This window comes from Rana temporaria, chromosome 6 (assembly GCF_905171775.1).
Source record: "Rana temporaria chromosome 6, aRanTem1.1, whole genome shotgun sequence".
Lineage (NCBI taxonomy): Eukaryota > Metazoa > Chordata > Amphibia > Anura > Ranidae > Rana > Rana temporaria.
Genome location: NC_053494.1, coordinates 181,102,490 through 181,122,387, shown reverse-complemented (window position 1 = coordinate 181,122,387; position 19,898 = coordinate 181,102,490). Strand labels below are relative to the sequence as shown.

The 19,898-nt window shown below is 43.4% G+C and overlaps 1 protein-coding gene across 2 annotated transcripts in view; it reads right to left on the bottom strand.

Moving 5' to 3' along the window:
* Nucleotides 1-19,898, bottom strand: part of WDSUB1 (WD repeat, sterile alpha motif and U-box domain containing 1) — a 61,101-nt gene that overhangs the window by 27,900 nt on the left and 13,303 nt on the right. The window contains exons 2-7 of one of the 2 annotated variants that reach the window (XM_040357902.1): nt 19,213-19,620; nt 11,713-11,897; nt 9,761-9,853; nt 7,569-7,652; nt 3,387-3,480; nt 470-503 (exon numbers count right to left, since the gene is read on the bottom strand). In XM_040357902.1, the coding sequence (XP_040213836.1) occupies nt 470-503; nt 3,387-3,480; nt 7,569-7,652; nt 9,761-9,853; nt 11,713-11,897; nt 19,213-19,610 (888 nt within the window). In that variant the 5' untranslated portion in view covers nt 19,611-19,620. The remainder of the gene's footprint in view (nt 1-469; nt 504-3,386; nt 3,481-7,568; nt 7,653-9,760; nt 9,854-11,712; nt 11,898-19,212; nt 19,621-19,898) is intronic. The other variant, XM_040357903.1, reaches the window with a different exon arrangement.

Below are 19,898 nucleotides of genomic sequence, written 5' to 3'. Positions count from 1 at the left end.
GTGAATATTGCTGCTGTTAAACCCTAGTGCACCAAGTTGAAAGCTTTTCTGTTCGGGAATATTGCTAATGGTGTCCCAGTGCTGTCCACTTCATGTCCTACTGACTCAAAGGACTGTGATGGTAGGAAGTAATTGCAGAAGGAATAGTGGCCTTACTCTGTTCTGGAGTATCCTACAACTTCCCCAAGCCCCCCCAAAGTTAATCTGCAATAAACTCTAAAAAAGGAAACCCCTAGACTGTTTTCTGAGCCAGAGGAGTGAATGCTCTTTGCCTGGCTGCCTCTGCACAAAAAGGGAAAAAGAACCTGGGACACAATTCGGTGGCTATTGCTGGGGTAACGATACAAGTGGAATAAAGAGCACAGAGGTGTCAGTGACATTCTGCACTCACTTCACCCCATGTCTACTAATTCACTATTGGTAGAGTTTCCCTTTGACAATAATAGAACTTACAAAGCATAATACTTACGGTGGAAAAAATTATAACAGATTTGTCCACAGACCTAGAAAACAAATATATAAGCAATTGACTACCTCTTAATGTCTCATGCACATGGACAGGAAAAAATAACTAAAGAAAACGCTGCTTTTTTATGCCTCTGAATTCAGCTCTATTTTAGCCAATGGGGTTGATTTACTAAAGGCAAATATACTGTTCAATGCAAATGCAGTTGTTCTAGATCTGAGGGGAAGCTCTTCTGATTTCTATTATTATTATAATACAGAATTAATATAGTGCCAACAGTTTATGCAGTGCTTTACAACATTGGGCCAAACAGTACAGTTACAATACAATTCAGTGCAGGAGGTATCAGAGGGCCCTGCTCGTTGGAGCTTACAATCTAATATTCTATCATCCAATCATGTGCAAGCAAAAATGTTTATGTATTTTTTCCTTGCATGTGATTGAGTATTTTTTGCAAAGTGAAGGTTTACCTCATTTACTAAGCTCTGGAGCAAATGCACAGTATACAGTAAAACCTTGGTTTGAGAGTAACTTGGTTTGAGAGCGTTTTGCAAGACAAGCAACGTTTTTTAATACATTTTGACTTGATATGCAAGCGATGTCTTGATATACAAGTAGCGTCATGTCACAACTGAGTATAAAAGAAGAGAGGTGCCTCCAAGTGCCGGTTCACACTACAGCGACTTGGGATCTGACTTGCCAGACACCAAGTTGCCCTAAGTCGATAGACATAAGAAATTCCACTGAAGTTAATGAGAGCCATCTTAATGTACATTACTGAAGTCGCTCCGACTTCAGAAAAGGTTCCTGTACTACTTCAAGGCGACTTCTAGGCAACTTGTACCCATTGATTTCAATGAAAGTCGCCTCCAAAGTCGGATCTCCATCTTAACTGAAGCAATTTTACAGGAAAAGAAAATAGTTTACCCAGGCAAACCCCTCCCACAGAGCTGATTATTCTGTGATTGGCCACAGCCAAAGTTGCCTGTCCTGGAGGCAACTTTAAGTTGAGTTGTAAGTGGCTCAAAGTCACGCTGAAGTCGCCTCCAAATCGCCTTGCAAAGTCGCGCTGCAAGTCGGGTTGCCCCTGTGTGAACTGGCACTAAGTATAGCAATATGGTTACATTTAATGAAGGTGCAACAATTAGAAACATACTGCTACACTTGGAGGCGCCTCTCTGGATTTTGCTTCTAATTATCTTGTGGAGGCTTCCATTTGTGGATGGACATTTTGGGCCAGATCCACAAAGAACTTATGCCGGCGTATCTATTTATACGACGCGTAAGTTCTGCGATGCCCCGTCGTATCTTTGTTTTGTATCCACAAAACAAGATACGACTGAATGTGGGCTCGATCCGACTGACGTACGTCTTAGTACGCCGTCGGATCTTAGGTGCATATTTATGCTGGCCGCTAGGTGGCGCTTCCGTTGATTTCCGCGTAGAGTATTCAAATTAGCTAGATACGCCGATCCTCAAACGTACATCCGCCTGGCGCATTTTTTACGTCGTTTACGTTAGGCTTTTTTCGGCGTAACGTTACCCCTGCCTGATGAGGCGTACGCAATGTTGGGTATGGACGTCGGGACAGCGTCAAATTTTCCATCGTTTGTCGTTTGCGTAAAATGTTCGCGAATAGGGCTTTGCGTAAGTTACATCACATTGTCTAGGCATTGAGCGGGCGTAATTTAATTTGAAAATTCGACGTGATACTGAACATGCGCGCGCATGCGCCGTTCGAAAAAAGCGTCATTTACGTGGGGTCATGCTTAGTTTACATAAAACACGCCCCCTGTTCCTCATTTGATTTAGGCGCGCTTACGCCAGCACATTTACGCTACGCCGCCGTAACTTTAGACGCAAGTGCTTTGTGAATACAGCACTTGCCTCTCTAAGTTGCGGCGGCGTAGCGTAACTACGGTACGCTACATCCGATTATATTTATGCCTATCTGCATGGATCTGGCCCTTTATGGTTACACAACCTGGTCACATTGCTGTAATCTTTTCATATGGACTATAAACTGAAGGACTTATGAATAGATGGTTGTGGAACGAATCATCCGAGTCCCATTATTTCTTATGGGGAAACTCGCTTTGATATACAAGTGCTTTGGATTACAAAGGTTTTACTGTATTTGCCTTTAATAAATCATCCCCAATGTGTTCATACACATTGTGGGGTTCAGATTCATATTTTAGGGCAGATGACTTAAAAAAAGAAGAATGCTCCAAACCTTTGGATGGAGAGGAGCTTATTGGCATAATTTACACATATACATGTATAGACATGCATACAATACATTCATTCTTATGGCTACAACAAACAAATAATCTAGCCAACAGAATGAGTTTAAGCACATGCACTTCTAATCTTTATGATTCTGCAAGCCAGGGTATCTCTGCTCCCTCTATCAGTGTATAGTATGCAAACTATTTATGAGGTCTAATGGAAATCACACATGTTGACGATTCAGAAGAAACAATTTCACACCAGCCCCTCCACCCCCAAAGCCGTCTACTGAAAACAACAGAGAGCAAGAAGCTTCAGTCTCATCCAGACTCCATTTAATAGCCCTGATTAATCAGGAAATAAGATTTATATAAAACTGATTTAAATATGTTCTGCTGGTATAAAAAAAGAACAAAAAAAAAAAGAAGAATAATAAAAAAAAATTCCAGCACAATGAAAAGACAAAGCCTGCAGATTCCTGGTTGTAGCAACATAAACAGTGTTTTCCTAAATATAATTATCCAGACTAATGTCTTGTATAGTCTTCCCTACTGTTTTTTCAATACATTCCCAGCGAATGACATCATTACATCATTAAACAGCACATAGGCATAGAAGAATGGGAATGATCAATTGTTTGCAGCCCTCTAGTGTCACTTTTGGGGAATTACAACAACACAATTATTACCCAGAGACGATGATCTGACCATCACTGGAAAAGGCACAGGACAGGACAGGGGCTGTGTGTCCACTCAGTGTCAGTTTGCATCGCATTTCCAAACCTAGAAAAGAAAAGAAAATCTATAGCAATTCTTATGTTTTAAAAAAAAAAACAGGACTACAACAGTTTTGGATTATTGTGTGAAATTAGGAGCCTCCTTCAATACTTCCACCTATTACGGTGTATAGATGAACTTCCCTTATTTGCTCCCTATTAGTTTGTCACATTTGCCATTGAAAGTGTTTTGTTAGATCTTTATGAGAAGTTACAAAAAACAAAAGTCATGCAGAAGGTGCACCGGTGTGACCCAGCACTTAGGATGACTCCTCTGTATGGAGGAGCAATGGAGACACCCTTGGACAACAGCATTGTCAGTCTGGGGAGACAGAAGTGTTCAACTAGCAGATTTGGGTGAAGAAAAAAAAATGTAAGCTGAACATTTTTAAGCAGTTACAGTGCTTTTCCTTTCTGGGATAAAAGGTTTTTTATAAATAAAAACTGAGAATTGTAAGCTCTCATGTCAGCAGTAAATGGTTGGTCTCAACCCTTTTTTTTCTCTTTTAGTGGATAGCTTGGTTTGTTAAAGGAGATTGAAAAACAACAGACTTACTGGCAGGATCAACATAAAAAATAAAAAAATATATTTTTTTTCAAATAAAAATAAAAAACAAATGTACCCACCACATTTAAAGTAAAACTATGGTAAAGCTTTTTTTCATGTTGGATAGAGTAAGGGAGGGTTATAACTCCTGTACGTTTTTTTTGCCTTCGTCTCTCACTGGGGAGATTCCCCTACACCTCCCATCCCAAAAAACTGGAAGTGGAATTCCCTTCCTCCAAAATGAAGAAATCCCTGGTTGTCACCAGAACTAGGGTCCCACTGGTATTTTCCCCTCTATTGCAGTTACAATTTGGGATTTTCATTCACTTTTGGTGATCATGGCTAACAGGACAAATAGAGAGGGTGGATCTCCCTAACAGTGACAAAGGCCACAATAAAAACCTGACAGGTGTTCTAGGGGGTCATAGCGAGTGGACCAGGCGTTGGTCTTCATGGTTCTTCATCACAGAATTGCCATCATTAATCAATCATGGTGAACATTTGCTACTGCAAGAACTTCAGCAACAATAGAAAAGCTTTGAGAGACAAAGTTACAGGATCAAAATGCTGCTAGCAACCTTCCGGTGATGGAGAACGACCAGGGACCATGGTGATTATATAGAATTAAAAGAGTCAGTCCTCCCAGAAGTACATATCCGATGAAGCTGACTTTCATCAGTCTTGCCTACACACCATTGGTTAAAAATCCGATCGTGTCCAACGCGGTGACGTAAAGCACAACGATGTGCTGAAAAAAAATGAAGTTCAATGCTTCCGAGCATGCGTTGACTTGATTCTGAGCATGCGTGGATTTTTGACCGATGGATTTCCCCACAGACGATCGTTTTTTTTCTATCGGTTCTATTTTTTTTCACCGATGGGGAAAAAACTGATGGGGCCCACACACGATCGGTTTGTCCGATTAAAACGGTCTGTAACGGGAGGCCCGTGGGACCCAGAGGCTCATGCAGTGTGTGGGGTACTCCTGTTCCAGCTTCACCGATGACTCTTGTGTCTAAAGTCATCCTATGTCCACTAGGGGCATAGGATGACTGAGAAATGATATCTTGGACTACATCAGATGGGGCAGTAATGTAATCCACAATATATTCAAGCATGTCTGGAAGAACTAATTACAGTTTGTGGATTCTGAACCCAACAGGTCAATAGAAGAGTGACTCATTCATGTGGGAACACAGACTGTTAAGGGGGTAATTAAGTCTGCTATTGTCATGTAAACTAACCTTAGTCTAGCTTCTAAAAGACCTTTCATTGTTTTATGCTAATTGACACTGCATTGTGTGAATTTCTATTGATGATAGATGTGTATTGTATAGCAGGTGAGAGAAGCCGGAGTCATGATGTCTGACTTGTCAGCTGTAGCTAATTAGCTCATGTGGATTGTGTCAGACCTGGTGCCAGAAAGTCTGACTAAAAGATGCGTATTGGGCTCATTGTATAATGTTGTGGGTGGAGTTCAGTCATTGTTCTGTGGGGTTTCTAACTGTATAAAAGCCTGAGTTTTCCATTAAAAGAATCTATTCGTTTGAACCTCAAACAGGGCTGTGTCTCGTTATTGGAGTTCATCTGCTGGATTGTGGAGTGTCGATAAGCTGTCGTGGGTTGGTGGAATGGAATATTGTAAACGGCGTTAACCCCTGACCGTTACATGGTCCATCGGCCCGTTTTCATCAGACGAACCGATTGTGTGTACAGCACATTAGAGTTACCAGGTCTACACACTTGTCATCACCATTACAAAAAGATCCCACTCCCACTGTTAGATTATTTATTTTATGCAGTGGGGGAAATTATTATTTGATCCCCTGCAGATTTTGTAAGTTCGTCCACTTGAAGGGTCTAAAGTTTCTATCATATGTGTATTTTAAATGATAGCTGGGCTCCACCTTTTGGGGCACCTTCTATGCACCACTTACCCCCTTACATCCAAGGTATACACAAATATCCTCCTCTTCCCTTTTTCCCCCCTCCTTCCGCCCCCCCCTTTTTCTACCCATTCCCCCCTCTTTTCCTTTTCCCCCTCCCCCTTCCTTCCTGTTCCCTCTTTCCTGTTCCCTTCCCCCCCCCCCTTGCTGTCCCTCACCCACATCCTCACATCACTCCCTTCACAAATGTTTCATCACTGGTAGTTAACACACATGGTTATGCACCTCCCCAATAGTCCAAGGCCAGGGCTCCTGACACTAATTATTATTTTATATATCTTATATATTTGGCAAGTAGATCCTTCCCTATATGTTTGCCTCCTGGCTGCCACATGGGACTCTATATGGTGATCCCCGCCTCCCTCTCATGCGGGGCCCTTTTAGGTAAGCAGCTGAGCCCCTGTTCCCCAATTTAAATCTTGTAACTTGTTATGTGTTAATTGTTTTTTCAATTCTATTGTAGACATTCTTCTGATGAAGCGGCTATAGCCGCAAAACTAGTAAAGTTTAATGTCGTGACCTTCAACCCACAAATTTTCCCCTCTCCGGGATTATTATATTGGTGCTATGTATGGTCGTCACAATTTTAATTCTCTTATTGTGTTTTTTTTAACTAATAAAATTATATCTTTTATATTTTCAATTGTATTTTTATTACCTAACTTTACCAGTACCGCAATAGTCCAATTTGCCCCACCTTCTTTTGGTTCTCTGGTTCGGGGACCTTAGACCCAATCCCTTTATATTAAATGATAGAGACAGAATATCAACCAAAAGTCCAGAAAAAAACACATAAAACAAAAACTATAAATGAGTTGCAGTTCAGTGAGTAAATATAAGTATTTGATCCCCAAGCAAAACATGACTTACTACTTAGTGGAGAAACCCAAGTAATAAGTCATGTTTTGCTTGGGGGATCAAATAATTATTTTCCTCAACTGTATCATGGAGAGTGGGCCAGTAGGAGATGGCACATGCAAACATGGGCAAGAAAGAAAACCCAAGCTCTAGTGTGAGTCAGGAACTCTGGAAGTGAGATCTTGCTGTAGGAATAGCCAACAGATATAACAAGCAAGGGGATGATGCAGCTCACCAGGCTTTAACTACACCTAAAATATTTTTGGGGGCGGACTGATCCTTTAATTCAGCAACCTTTCCATCAGTCTGGATGGGAGCAGCTCATGTATGATGCCAATTTTCTGTTCTCTTTTCAGGAATAGGGAAGGATCAGCACCACTCGCAAGCAGGAAAGTTTCAAAAACAAACCTCAGTGACAATCAGAAACCCAATTTTATCACTCTATACTTGGCCTAGTCCTAATCCGATAGAAGAAATAAGGTAGCTTTTGGTGTATGAATAAGCTTCAATTAGTAAGTAAATTCATAGTCCAGAATGCTTACCGTTATAATCAGGATCTAATTATAAAAAAGGACAAAGGTCAGTTCTGTAGGTTTTTTATTTTCCAAGTTGATTTACTGATCCGATCATTTATTTGATCCATTCATTGCTTAGTTAGAAATAGATTTCACTTTTAATTGGTTCTTTTCATTTTTAGCTTTAAAAATAAAAAATAAAAACACACAACATCAGTATATATTATACCCTTTGTTGAGTAACCTGGTGTGTCTACTTTTCTTAGTGGTGTCTTTTTTGGGGTGTTTCTGATGTTCTGGTATTTCTGGGTCACTGTGGAAACAATACGGTATGAGAAAATGACTCCACTGAAATGCACATGGATACCTCTCCAAGATAATAATTTGTATTCGAAAGGCTCAGTCACATTTATGTTCAGTCAATGGTTGTGGGGTGCCTAGTATAGTCATACAACCTGGTGGTTTGTTTCAAAATCTTTATTAGTTAAGGATACAAAGTCAATCCAACACATTTAAGGGGGGGGGGGGGTGTTTGATGGAATCCCACTTTTTCAGGGCTTAGGCAAATTCTTGCAGTAAGATACAGACTGAGCACATTGCACAAGGTGACAAAGAGCGAGATTTACTAAGACTCATGTATTTTTAAGCTCCTAGAAGCTGTTATTAGCATTTTTTCCTGCTCCTAAAAGCTACAGTTGGGTCCATATATATTTGTACACATGCACAATTTTCATACTTTTGGCTCTGTATGTCACCAGCCTTTAGTTTTGCCTTCAGCAAGTGAAATGCATGCTCAATTGGGTTGAGATCAGGTAATTGACTCGGCCATTGCAGAATATTCTACTTATTTTCTTTCAAAAGCTCCTGGGTTGCTTTTGCAGTTTGTTTTGCAACGTTGTCCATCTGTACTGTAAATCGCCGTCCAATCAACTTTGGTGCATTTGGCTGAATCTAAGCTGACAGTATATCTCTAAACACTGCAGAATGTATCTAGCTGCTTCGGTCTTCTTTCACATCAATAAACACCAATGACCCAGTGCCACTGGAAGCCATGTATGCCCATGCCATCACACTGTCTCCACCATGTTTTACAGATGACGTTGTGTGCTTCGGATCATGAGCTGTTCCAAGTCTTCTCCATACTTTTTTCTTCCCATCATTCTGGTACAGATTAAATTTTGGTTTCATCCATTTTTGGCCAAGTCTAATCTGACTTTTCTATTCTTCAGGCTTATGAATGTTTTTTGCACCTTGTGGAAAACCCTCTGTATTTGCGGTCGTAAAGTCTTCTCTTGATTGTAGACTTTGACAATGATACTCCCACCTCTTGGAGAGTGTCCTTCACTTGTCTGGATGTTGTGAATGGGTTTTTCTTTACCATAGAGAGGATCCTGAAATCATTCACCACTGTTGTCTTCCGTGGACGTAAAGGCCTTTTTATGTTGCTGAGCTCACCAGCACGTTCTTCTTTCCTCAGAATGTACCAAACTGTTGATCTGGCCACTCCTAATGTTGGTGCTATCTCTCTGATGAATTTGTTTTTGAAGCCTTACAATGGCCTGTTTTGCTTGCATGGAGAGCTCCTTGGAACGCATGATGTAGGTTCACAGCAATAGATTCCAAATGCAAACACCAATATTAGAATCAACTCCAGACCTTTTTACCTGCTTAGTTGATGAAAAAATAATAGAGTAGCCCACACCTGGCCATGAAACAGCTTTTGATTCAATTGTCCAATTACTTTTGTTTCCTTGAAAAAGGGGAGATGGCTATTCTTAGGAGCTGCAATTCCTAAACCCTTCCTCCAATTTGGATGTACATACCCTCAAATTAAACCTGAGAGAGTATTCACTTTCAGCCCGTATCCATTATATAGCTCTGCTCTGCTGAGTAACAGAATAACTGATGACACCCCCCCCCCCCATAATTTCTTGTGTCCCTCCTTGTGCCTGCTGCTGTCCCCCAGCTCTGTGTGCCTCTAATCCCCCCACAAGCTCTCCCCTCCACCGCTGCATGCTCCAGATCCCCCTGCCCCTTTTCCCCCACTGCCCATAAGCACCTGCCTAGGGGAGACAATAAAATATTCAGGATGCCGGGTAGGATGAGGCGGGTAGGACGTAAGCATGTCCCATGTTTACTGACCCCTTAAATGCACACAGGAGAGATATTTTTAATTACTCGCAGGCATGAAGGGATTTAGAGATATCCATTCGATAGGACCTGGTGACGCACTGAAACCCACAGAATCCACTACTATGTCCAATGGCTGATGCCTAGCAGTAGCAGGTCTGGGTAGGTTTGGTCCCTAGTCTTGTGTGTGTGTGCTTGTAAGTGTGTGCTATCCCCAACAGCTCTGCTGCCCTGACATGTTGGTGTGCACTCCACATACACATATGGTACACTGGAAAATAACACAATTACCTCTCTCATCACTATACGAAATCAGCCAGAGTCGAATCTCATAGTCCTGACCACAGGAGGCCATCTGAAAACACTCAGTGCCGCGTTCTCCGTCTGATGAAGAAAAACAGAAAATGTGGTAAAATTTATAGGACGACATCCAATTGCCACTTTGTAATTTAGTCGCACCAATATATGGTACAACACACATAACAGAGCAAGAATCTACCTCCTCAGAGGCACCAATAATAAACTCACAGTTGAATCCAATATGGCAATGCAAAAACCAAACACTGAAGTGAATATTATGCTCACTACAAAACAGATTCATGACAGATCAACTCTGATTGGCAGCAATGCACCTCATATATTGTGCTTTGCCTGATCAAAGGTTTAGCTAATCATGAGATTTTCGAATGTTTGGCAGCATAAGGACAACTCCACTAGGTGTTTACATGTTCTCCCTGAGCTTGTGTGGCTTTGGATAGATTGACAGCAGAGCAGCCATTGGCTCCCGCTGCTGTCAACCAAATCCAATGACGCGGGCGCTGGGTGGCGGGGCCGAGTCATACACGCGGCGTCTATGGACGCAGAGGGACCCCAGAACAGGTGGATCAGGGCCATTCTGTGCAAAACAATCTGCACAGTGGAGGTAAGTATGACATGTTTGTTATTTAAAAAAAAAAAAAAAAAAAAAAAACACAACACCTTTAGTGTCACTTTAAAGACGCCACGTTTATGACTCGGCCCCGCCACCCAGCGCCCGCATCATGCCACTTGAAAGTATTCAAAACGTCAAGATCTTTTAAAAAAGAAAGTATTGAAAAACTCAGATCTTGACGTTTTGAATACTTTCAAGTGCAGTGGAGGGGGTTGGTGTCTTTTAGACTCCATGATTCTTCCATAAAGAGTACCTGTCAATGCCTATTACTGTCACAAGGGATGTTTATATTCTTTGTGACAGCAATAACAGCCCTAAAAAAAAACGTAAAAGGACAGTGTACATTTTTTTTTTAAATGTACAAAATATTGTCAAATAATATTGGCTATCGGCAGGAGAGGTGGCCGAAAAATATAGGTATCGTATCAGGACCGTAAAAACGATATCGTCAATCCCTAGTCTGCACACACAACTAGGCTTCCAGCAGCAGTTTTCTGCATACATAGGCCCAGATTCATAAAGACTTACGCCGACGTATCTTTATATACGCCGCGTAAGTCCACGGATGCGCCGTCGTATCTATGCGCCGTATTCACAGTACAAGATACGCCTGAATTTTGGCTTCCTACGACCGACGCAAGTCTCCTACGCCGTCGTATCTTGGGTGCATATTTACGCTGGCCGCTAGGGAGCGCTTCCATTGATTTACGCGTCGAATAAGTAAATGACCTAGATACGCCGATTCACAAACGTAGTTGCGCCCGTCGCAGTAAGCTACGCCGTTTACGTAAGGCGTATGTCCGGCGTAAAGATAAACCACCAAATAGCTGGTCTAAGTCGTGTAGGGTATGGACGTCGGAACTGCCGTCAGATTCTACGTTGTTTGCATAAGTTGTACGTGAATGGGGCTGGGCGTAGGTTACGTTCACGTCTTATGAATTGAGCCGGCGTATCTTGGGGAGTAAATTCTACGTGATTCTGAGCATGCGTGCGCATGCGCCGTTCGTTCGGCCATTAATTTACATGGGGTCACGGTAAATTTTAACACAACACGCCCACTACCTTCCTAATTTGAATTATGCGGGCTTACGCCGGCCCATTTACGCTACGCCGTTGTAACTTAGGGAGCAAGTGCTTTGTGAATACTGGTCTTGCCTCTCTATGTTACGTCGGCGTAGCGTATATGAGCTGCGCTACGCCCGCTCAAATATACGCCGCTCTACCTGAATCCGGCTAATACTTTCCACAATTGGGGATTTTAAAGGAAGTCTAACAACATACAATACGATCCCTGAAAAGATACAACACTGACCAGTTACTGTCTGTGAGGAGAAGTCGCAGGAGGTCACACCCAAGTCATGTGCCTTCTCATTGTGCAAACATCGCATGTTCTCATCCCAGGCCGTTATATCACCTGATGAGGAGCCGGTGATAAATAGATTTCCTCCAGGGGCAAAGGCACAGGCCACCAGAGAACCATCCCTCACCAGGCCTGATCTGGAGACAAGAAAGGAAGGAAAGGCTTCATTATTCCATTTCACGTAATGCCTGTTATGTAGAAGAAATAGAGTAGATGTGATAGGAGTCTGAGTTGCCATCAGAACAACAGTTTTCCTTACTGATATCTGCGGATCTGGGGAGATTTCTCCTGACTTTCTGTTTTGGAGAACATTTTACCAGACAGGAAGTAACAGAAAATCTGTACTAAGGGGACAGTCAACAATAAAAACGAGTTCTAGCATTTCTCTACTTGGAAAAATAATTCTTGGGGGGGGGGGGGGGTTCTTCTGTCATTATTTTTAAAGGGAGAGACTTCTGCTGACTTTCTGTCCCAGGACCACCTTTATTTTACAAGACAGGACGTGAAGAAATCTCTACAATGCAGTCTCCGATGGAAGGAAACAGGTGTTCTAATTACAAAGGGAAGACCCTCACCATGCCAACATTCTACTATTTAGACAAAGGGATTGGATGAGTTCAGACAACTCTATCGAAAAACAAATGGATTTTGTGGGCACAACATTAGGCGATAATTATCTAAAATTTATTTTGTTGTACCAATTGCAGTATTGACATCTACCACAGTGTTAATTGTGGTAGACACTTTGCAGCAAGGTCCCTTAATTATCCCCTCAATATGACCTCATTAGGTAGGGTGTGTGTATGAGCGCACTGTGTGAGCAGCTGCAGCTCAGTGTACATTGTAAGGAGATATCCCCCTGAGGAAGACACGTGACCATGTGTCGACACGCGTAGGGGAGGGGCTAGGACAGTAAAGGCATTCAGGCTCCACAGTGATTTTAGGAGCTGACCGAGTATTTGGATGTGTTACACGTTTTAAACCAATGCTCTCTTAGTTTGGTGCCCTGGAAGCACTTATACAATGTGAGTAGCCTGCACAATTTGAAATACATTTTTTGACAGTGTTTAAAACAATTCAAGCACTATTGTCTTTCTCACTGCATATATTCTGTTGCCGACTACCAAGGAGGATATTATGGAAGAAGTTTAGGTGCCAGCTGTGTTGGATATCCCTTGAGTCCTGGGGTGGCTCACAAGTGCTGTTTGACCCTGCATAGCTGGGGGGTCGCATTCCTAGAGGTGACCTATACCGATTGGGGGGGGGGGCACGAGTGAGGTGATTCGCTGGTGGTTTGGACATTCATCATTATCAAGGTTTTTCATCGATTAACATTCACTTGTGGGACATTCATTTGTTTTAATATGTGGACCTTTTGCACCATATTGCATGGACATTTATCATGCATGCATGCGTTTTCATCTACATTGATTGTTTTGATATTCATGACTTAGTGCTGCACTTTCTTTATTAAAGGGGTTGTAAAGGTACAATTTGTTTTTCCTAAATAGCTTCCTTTACCTCAGTGCAGTCCTCCTTCACTTACCTCATCCTTCCATTTTGCTTTTAAATGTCCTTATTTCTTCTGAGAAATCCTCACTTCCTGTTCTTCTGTCTGTAACTCCACACAGTAATGCAAGGCTTTCTCCCTGGTGTGGAGTGTTGTGCTCGCCCCCTCCCTTGGACTACAGGAGAGTCAGGACGCCCACTAACACACAGCTCCTTTCTCTATCTGCAACGTAGAGAGCGCCCTGACTCTCCTGTAGTCCAAGGGAGGGGGCGAGCACAACACTCCACACCTGGAAGAAAGCCTTGCATTACTGTGTGGAGTTACAGACAGAAGAACAGGAAGTGAGGATTTCTCAGAAGAAATAAGGACATTTAAAAGCAAAATGGAAGGATGAGGTAAGTGAAGGAGGACTGCACTAAGGTTAACCACTTCCCGACCGCCGCATGTATATGTACGTCCACAGAATGGCACGTACAGGCAAATAGGCGTACATGTACGTCCTTGCCTTCTAGCGGGTGGGGGGGTCCGATCGGGACCCCCCCCCCGCTACATGCGGCGGTCGGATTCCCTCGGGGAGCGATCCGGGACGACGGCGCGGCTATTCGTTTATAGCCGCTCCGTCGCGATCGCTCCCCGGAGCTGAAGAACGGGGAGAGCTGTATGTAAACACGGCTTCCCCGTGCTTCACTATGGCGCTGCATCGATCAAGTGATCCCTTTTATAAGGAGACTCGATCAATGACGTCAGACCTACAGCCACACCCCCCTACAGTTGTAAACACACACTAAGTGAACACAAATAAACAATGCAATTTAAATGCATTTTTTGCTGTGAAAATGACAATGGTCCCAAAAATGTGTCAAAAGTGTCCGAAGTGTCCGCCATAATGTCGCAGTCACGAAAAAAATCGCTGATCGCCGCCTTTAGTAGTAAAAAAAAATAATTAATAAAAATGCAATAAAACTATCCCCTATTTTGTAAACGCTATAAATTTTGCGCAAACCAATCGATAAACGCCTATTGCGATTTTTTTTTACCAAAAATAGGTAGAAGAATACGTATCAGCCTAAACTGAGGAAAAAAAACATTTTAGATATGTTTTTGGGGATATTTATTATAGCAAAAAGTAAAAAATATTGAATTTTTTTCAAAATTGTCGCTCTATTTTTGTTTATAGTGCAAAAAATATAAACAGCAGAGGTGATCAAATACCACCAAAAGAAAGCTCTATTTGTGGGGAAAAAAGGACGCCAATTTTGTTTGGGAGCCACGTCGCACGACCGCGCAATTGTCTGTTAAAGCGACGCAGTGCCGAATCGCAAAACCTGGCCTGGGCATTTAGCTGCCTAAAGGTCCGGGGCTTAAGTGGTTAAGGAAGCTATTTAGGAAAAACAAATTGTACCTTTACAACCCCTTTAAGTATACATTGTAAGGAGGGCTGCAAGCAGGCAGGTAGGTTTATTTTATTGCAGAACAGACAATCCATGTCTCTTCTACAATAAAGAGCTGATTGCTCACAGTTTTATAAATGGAGGCTTTAGTTCCACTTTAACAGCAAGTGGTGTCATCCACCTGGCTGTGCTGTGTGATAGGGTTGTATAAATCAAATAGACCAAAATACAAATCATGTGGCAGGTAAAACAGCCGCCGTTTATGTATTTCATCTGTGTATTTATCAGTTCTGCTTTAACTCCACCTGGTAAATACAATCTGCATGCAAACATGGCAACAGTTCCCATAACAGTTATCATAACTCCTCTTCATACTGGTATCATTGCCAGCTCTCTCAAACTATTGCACATTGATAAATGCCACATGGAAACTGCTATAAAAAAGACAGCATGCATATATTCCAACAAATCTTAAAAATTAAAGTGTTTTTATTGATACAAAGTCATACATAAAAGCTATTAACCACCTGCATACTGGGCACTTTCACCCCCTTCCTGCCCAGGACAATATTCAGCTTTCAGCGCTGTCACACTTTGAATGACAATTGCGCGGTCATGCAATGCTGTACCCAAAGTACATTTTTATAAAAAAAAATGACAGAGCTTTCTTTTGGTGGAATTTAATCACCACTGAGTTTTTTATTTCTTGCTAAACAAAAAAAAAAAAGTTTTTCTTAGTTTCCGTTATAAAATGTTGTAAATAAGTAATTTTTCTCCTTCACTGATGTGCGCTGATGAAGAAGCACACATATTCAGCACTAATGGGCACTGATATTCAGCACTAATGGGCAGCCTTTATGGGCACTGACAGGAAGCATTGATGGGCACTGATAAGCAGCACTGACAGATGGCACTGAGAGGCATCACTGATGGACACTGACAGGCCGCACTGATGGGCATCCCTGGTGCGCACAGTTGGGCATCGCTGATGGGATAGTGCTGCACTGATAATCACTGCACTGATTATTAGCGCAGACCCCCCTCTGTCAGGAGAGTCACTTACCAGCTCTCCTCTACTCACACCCTGTCAGCAGTTAATAGAGGAATGCCGATAACCGACACTTCCTATTTACACTGTGATCAGCTATGATTGGACACAGCTGATCACATGGTAAAGAGGTAGGCTCTTTACCTTGATCGGAGATGCAGTGTGTCCGGACGACACACAGCACCACTGATTGCTGCACTGCGCTCCCGGGGGCACGCACTGTGGCTTGTTCTGAAAGATGTCCAGTCAGGACAATGGAGCCCCCGACCGCCCGTCATTCTGCTATAGGCTGGGTAGGAAGGGATTAAAAATATGAAAGTAAGGCATAACACATAGCTCTAGTAAAATTCGCCCTAGAAATGACAGGTAATACATTGTGACTTCCTTTACCCAACGCGTTTCAGAGAGAACACAAATCTCCTTATCAGGGTATCTGAAGTATCACATCTAATCACATGGACAATGAAGAGCATAGTAGCGCCGTACAAGATTAAAACCAAAATGTAGTAGTTCAATCTCTGCCCAGTATCCACCAGAAGGATAGAGAGTAGTCCTTACTCCCCATATAGAGGGGAGGAAAGAATGCCAGGGTGGGTCAGCGACCACTGAAGAGTACAATATGCCAGGCCCATAGGGTGGATTAGGCATATGGGGCCAGATTCAGAAAGACTTACGCTGGCGTATCTAATGATACGCCGCGTAAGTCCACGGATGCGCCGTCGTATCTATGCGCTGTATTCACAGTTCAAGATATGCCTGAATTTTGGCTTCCTACGACCGACGCAAGTCTCCTACGCCATCGTATCTTGGGTGCATATTTACGCTGGCGTCTAGGGGCGCTTCCATTGATTTACGCGTTGAATATGTAAATGAGCGAAATACGCCAATTCCCGAGCGTACTTGCGCCCATCGCAGTAAGCTACGCCGTTTACGTAAGGCGTTTTTCAGGCGTAAAGATAAACCACCAAATAGTTGGTCTAAGTCATGTTAGGCATGGACGTCGGAACTGCCGTCGGATTTTACGTTGTTTGCGTAAGTCGTACGTGAATGGGGCTGGGCGTAGGTTACGTTCACATCGTTGCCATTGAGCCGTCGTAACTTAGGGCGTACATTTCGACATGATTCTGAGCATGCGCGGTTCGTTCGGGAAGTCATTTACATGGGGTCACGGCTAATTTTAATACAACACGCCCACTACCTTCCTAATTTGAATTAGGCGGGCTTATGCCGGCCCATTTACGCTACGCCAACGTAACTTAGGGAGCTAGGGCCAGATTCAGGTAGAATCGCGGCGGCGTAATGTATCGTACGTTACACCGCCGCAATTTTTCATCGCAAGTGCCTGATTCACCAAGCACTTGCGTGAAAAATTACGCCGGCGGCCTACGGCGTAAGCCCGCGTAATTTAAATTGGCGTGTGCCATTTAAATTAGGCACGCTCCCGCGCCGGACCTACTGCGCATGCTCCGTTTCGAAATTCCCGCTGTGCTTTGCGCACAGTGACGTCATTTTTTCGAACGGCGACGCGCGTAGCGTAATTCCGTATTCCCGGACGGCTTACGCAAACGACGTGAATTTTTAAATTTCGAGGCGGGAACGACGGCCATACTTTATACAGCAATGCGTTTGCTGTGTAAAGTTAAGGCACCCAAAACGACGACTAACTTTGCAACGAGAAACTAGACTAGCAGCGACGTAGCGAACGCGAAAAACCATTGTGGATCGCCGTAACTCCTAATTTGCATACCCGACGCTGGTTTACGACGCAAACTCCCCCCAGCGGCGGCCGCGGTATTGCATCCTAAGATCCGACAGTGTAAAACAATTACACCTGTCGGATCTTAGGGATATCTATGCGTAACTGATTCTATGAATCAGTCGCATAGATACTCTGAGAGATACGACGGAGTATCTGAGATACTCCGTCGTATCTCTGCTGTGAATCTGGCCCCAAGTGCTTTGTGAATACTGGCCTTGCCTCTCTATTTTACGTCGGCATAGCGCAAATGAGCTGCGCTACGCCTGCTCAAATGTACGCCGCTCTACCTGAATCTGTCCCATAGAGTAGAGGTCCACGCAGGGGGGGTTATAATGGAACTCTTCAGATGTTAAATGATGTCTGGATCATGGAAACAGACTGGTATCTAACCCAAAAGGAGATGGTGTTTGGTAGCTGCAGTGGACCATAGCTCCGAGCTTCCTATCCTCCACCATGGTCCATGGCAGCTACAAACACCACCTCCTTTAAGCGTTTTGCTGTACTTTCATGGTTTTAATAGCTTTCTTGTATGACTTTGTATCAATAAGAATACTTTAATTTTTAAGATTTGTGTCAAGTGCCTTTCAAAGTCCCACCAAGGAGAAATCACAATTTTTCTAGTTCTAAACAGGAACAATGGCACGCTATAGAGTACCCCCATCATCCCTGAGGTTATATTCCAAGAAAGGTTTTGCAGGAAAATAATTAGGGTTGTCCCGATACCACTTTTTTAGGACCGAGTACAAGTACTGATACTTTTTTTTATGTACTCGCCGATACCGAATACCGATACTTTTTTTTAAATGTGTCCCCAAATGCAGCCATGTCCCCCCACAAATGCAGCCATGTCCTCCCCACAAATGCAGCCATGTCCTCCCATATGCAGCCATGTCCCCCACATATGCAGCCATGTCCCCCAACATATGCAGCCATGTCCCCCAACATATGCAGCCATGTCCCCCAACATATGCAGCCATGTCCCCCACATATATGCAGCCATGTCCCCCACATATATGCAGCCATGTCCCCCACATATATGCAGCCATGTCCCCCCACATATATGCAGCCATGTCCCCCCCCACATATTGCAGCCATGTCCCCCCCCACATATTGCAGCCATGTCCCCCCACATATTGCAGCCATGTCCCCCCACATATATCCAGCCATGTCCCCAAACATATTGCAGCCATGTCCCCCCACATAAATGCAGCCATGTCCCCCCACATATATGCAGCCATGTCCCCCATAGATGTAGCCATGTCCCCCATATATACAGCCGTGTCCCCCCACATATATCCAGCCATGTCCCCAAACATATGCAGCCCTGTCCCCCATACCTAATGATGATGCCGTCGCGTTAATCACCGCGTGGCGAACATTACAGGCAGCTTTCGTTTGAATAGCTGTTATCCCTGCCACGCTGTGTAAAGGACACTCCCCCTTGCTCGGGATTGGACAGATCCGTCCAAGGGGGAGTGTCTATACAAGGCGCGGTGGGCAAAACAGGTATTCACACTAAAGGTGTCTGTAATGTTCGCCGCACAGTGATTAACGCGGCAGCGGCGGATTTGCGATATACGGCGACGGCGGCGGGGGGCAAGTATTCTATTTAGGCATCGGGGGTATTTGCGAGAGTACAAGTACCCCCGCAAATACTCGGTATCGGTCCCGATACCGATACTGGTATCGGTATCGGGACAACCCTAAAAATAATGAAGAATAATGCTTGTAGAAAAGGTTTTACCTGTAAAATTTCATCAGCGGTACATTCCACAAAACCACGGATCCATCAGCCGCGCCAGACGCTAAATACATGGAGCTGGGTGAGAACCTGCACACCCTAACAGGGCTGGAATTTGGATGTTCCAGAGAAGCCAAAACCTGCCCATTACACATATTCCAGAGGATGGTCCGGCCATCCGTAGAACAGGAAGCCAACATAGTCTGACTAGGAGAGAAGCAGCAGCAGTGAACAGCATATGTATGTCCTCGGAGGGGAGAGAAGGCCACCTCAGTATAGTCATTTAGGGTATACACCCGGATTGTTTTATCCAAGGAGCACGTCGCCAAGAGCGAGTGTGAGAAGGCACAACTGTTGACATCATCTATGTGGTCAGACAGCGTCCGAATAAACTCCACCATCGTAATCAGCCTACAACAGAAAACACATTAATGTGTTAATTAAAAACAGCAATTAGCCAACATTAGATCTGAACTCTAGGCATATATATAAAAGACACAAGTTAATACAGCTCTGTAATTAGTAATACATTTTTATATGTAATTTTTAAATGCAGAGTACAGTGGGGATCGAAAGTTTGGGCACCCCAGGTAAAAAAATGTATTAATATGCATAACGAAGCCAAGGAAAGATGGAAAAATCTCCAAAAGGCATCAAATAACAGATTAGACATTCTTATAATATGTCAA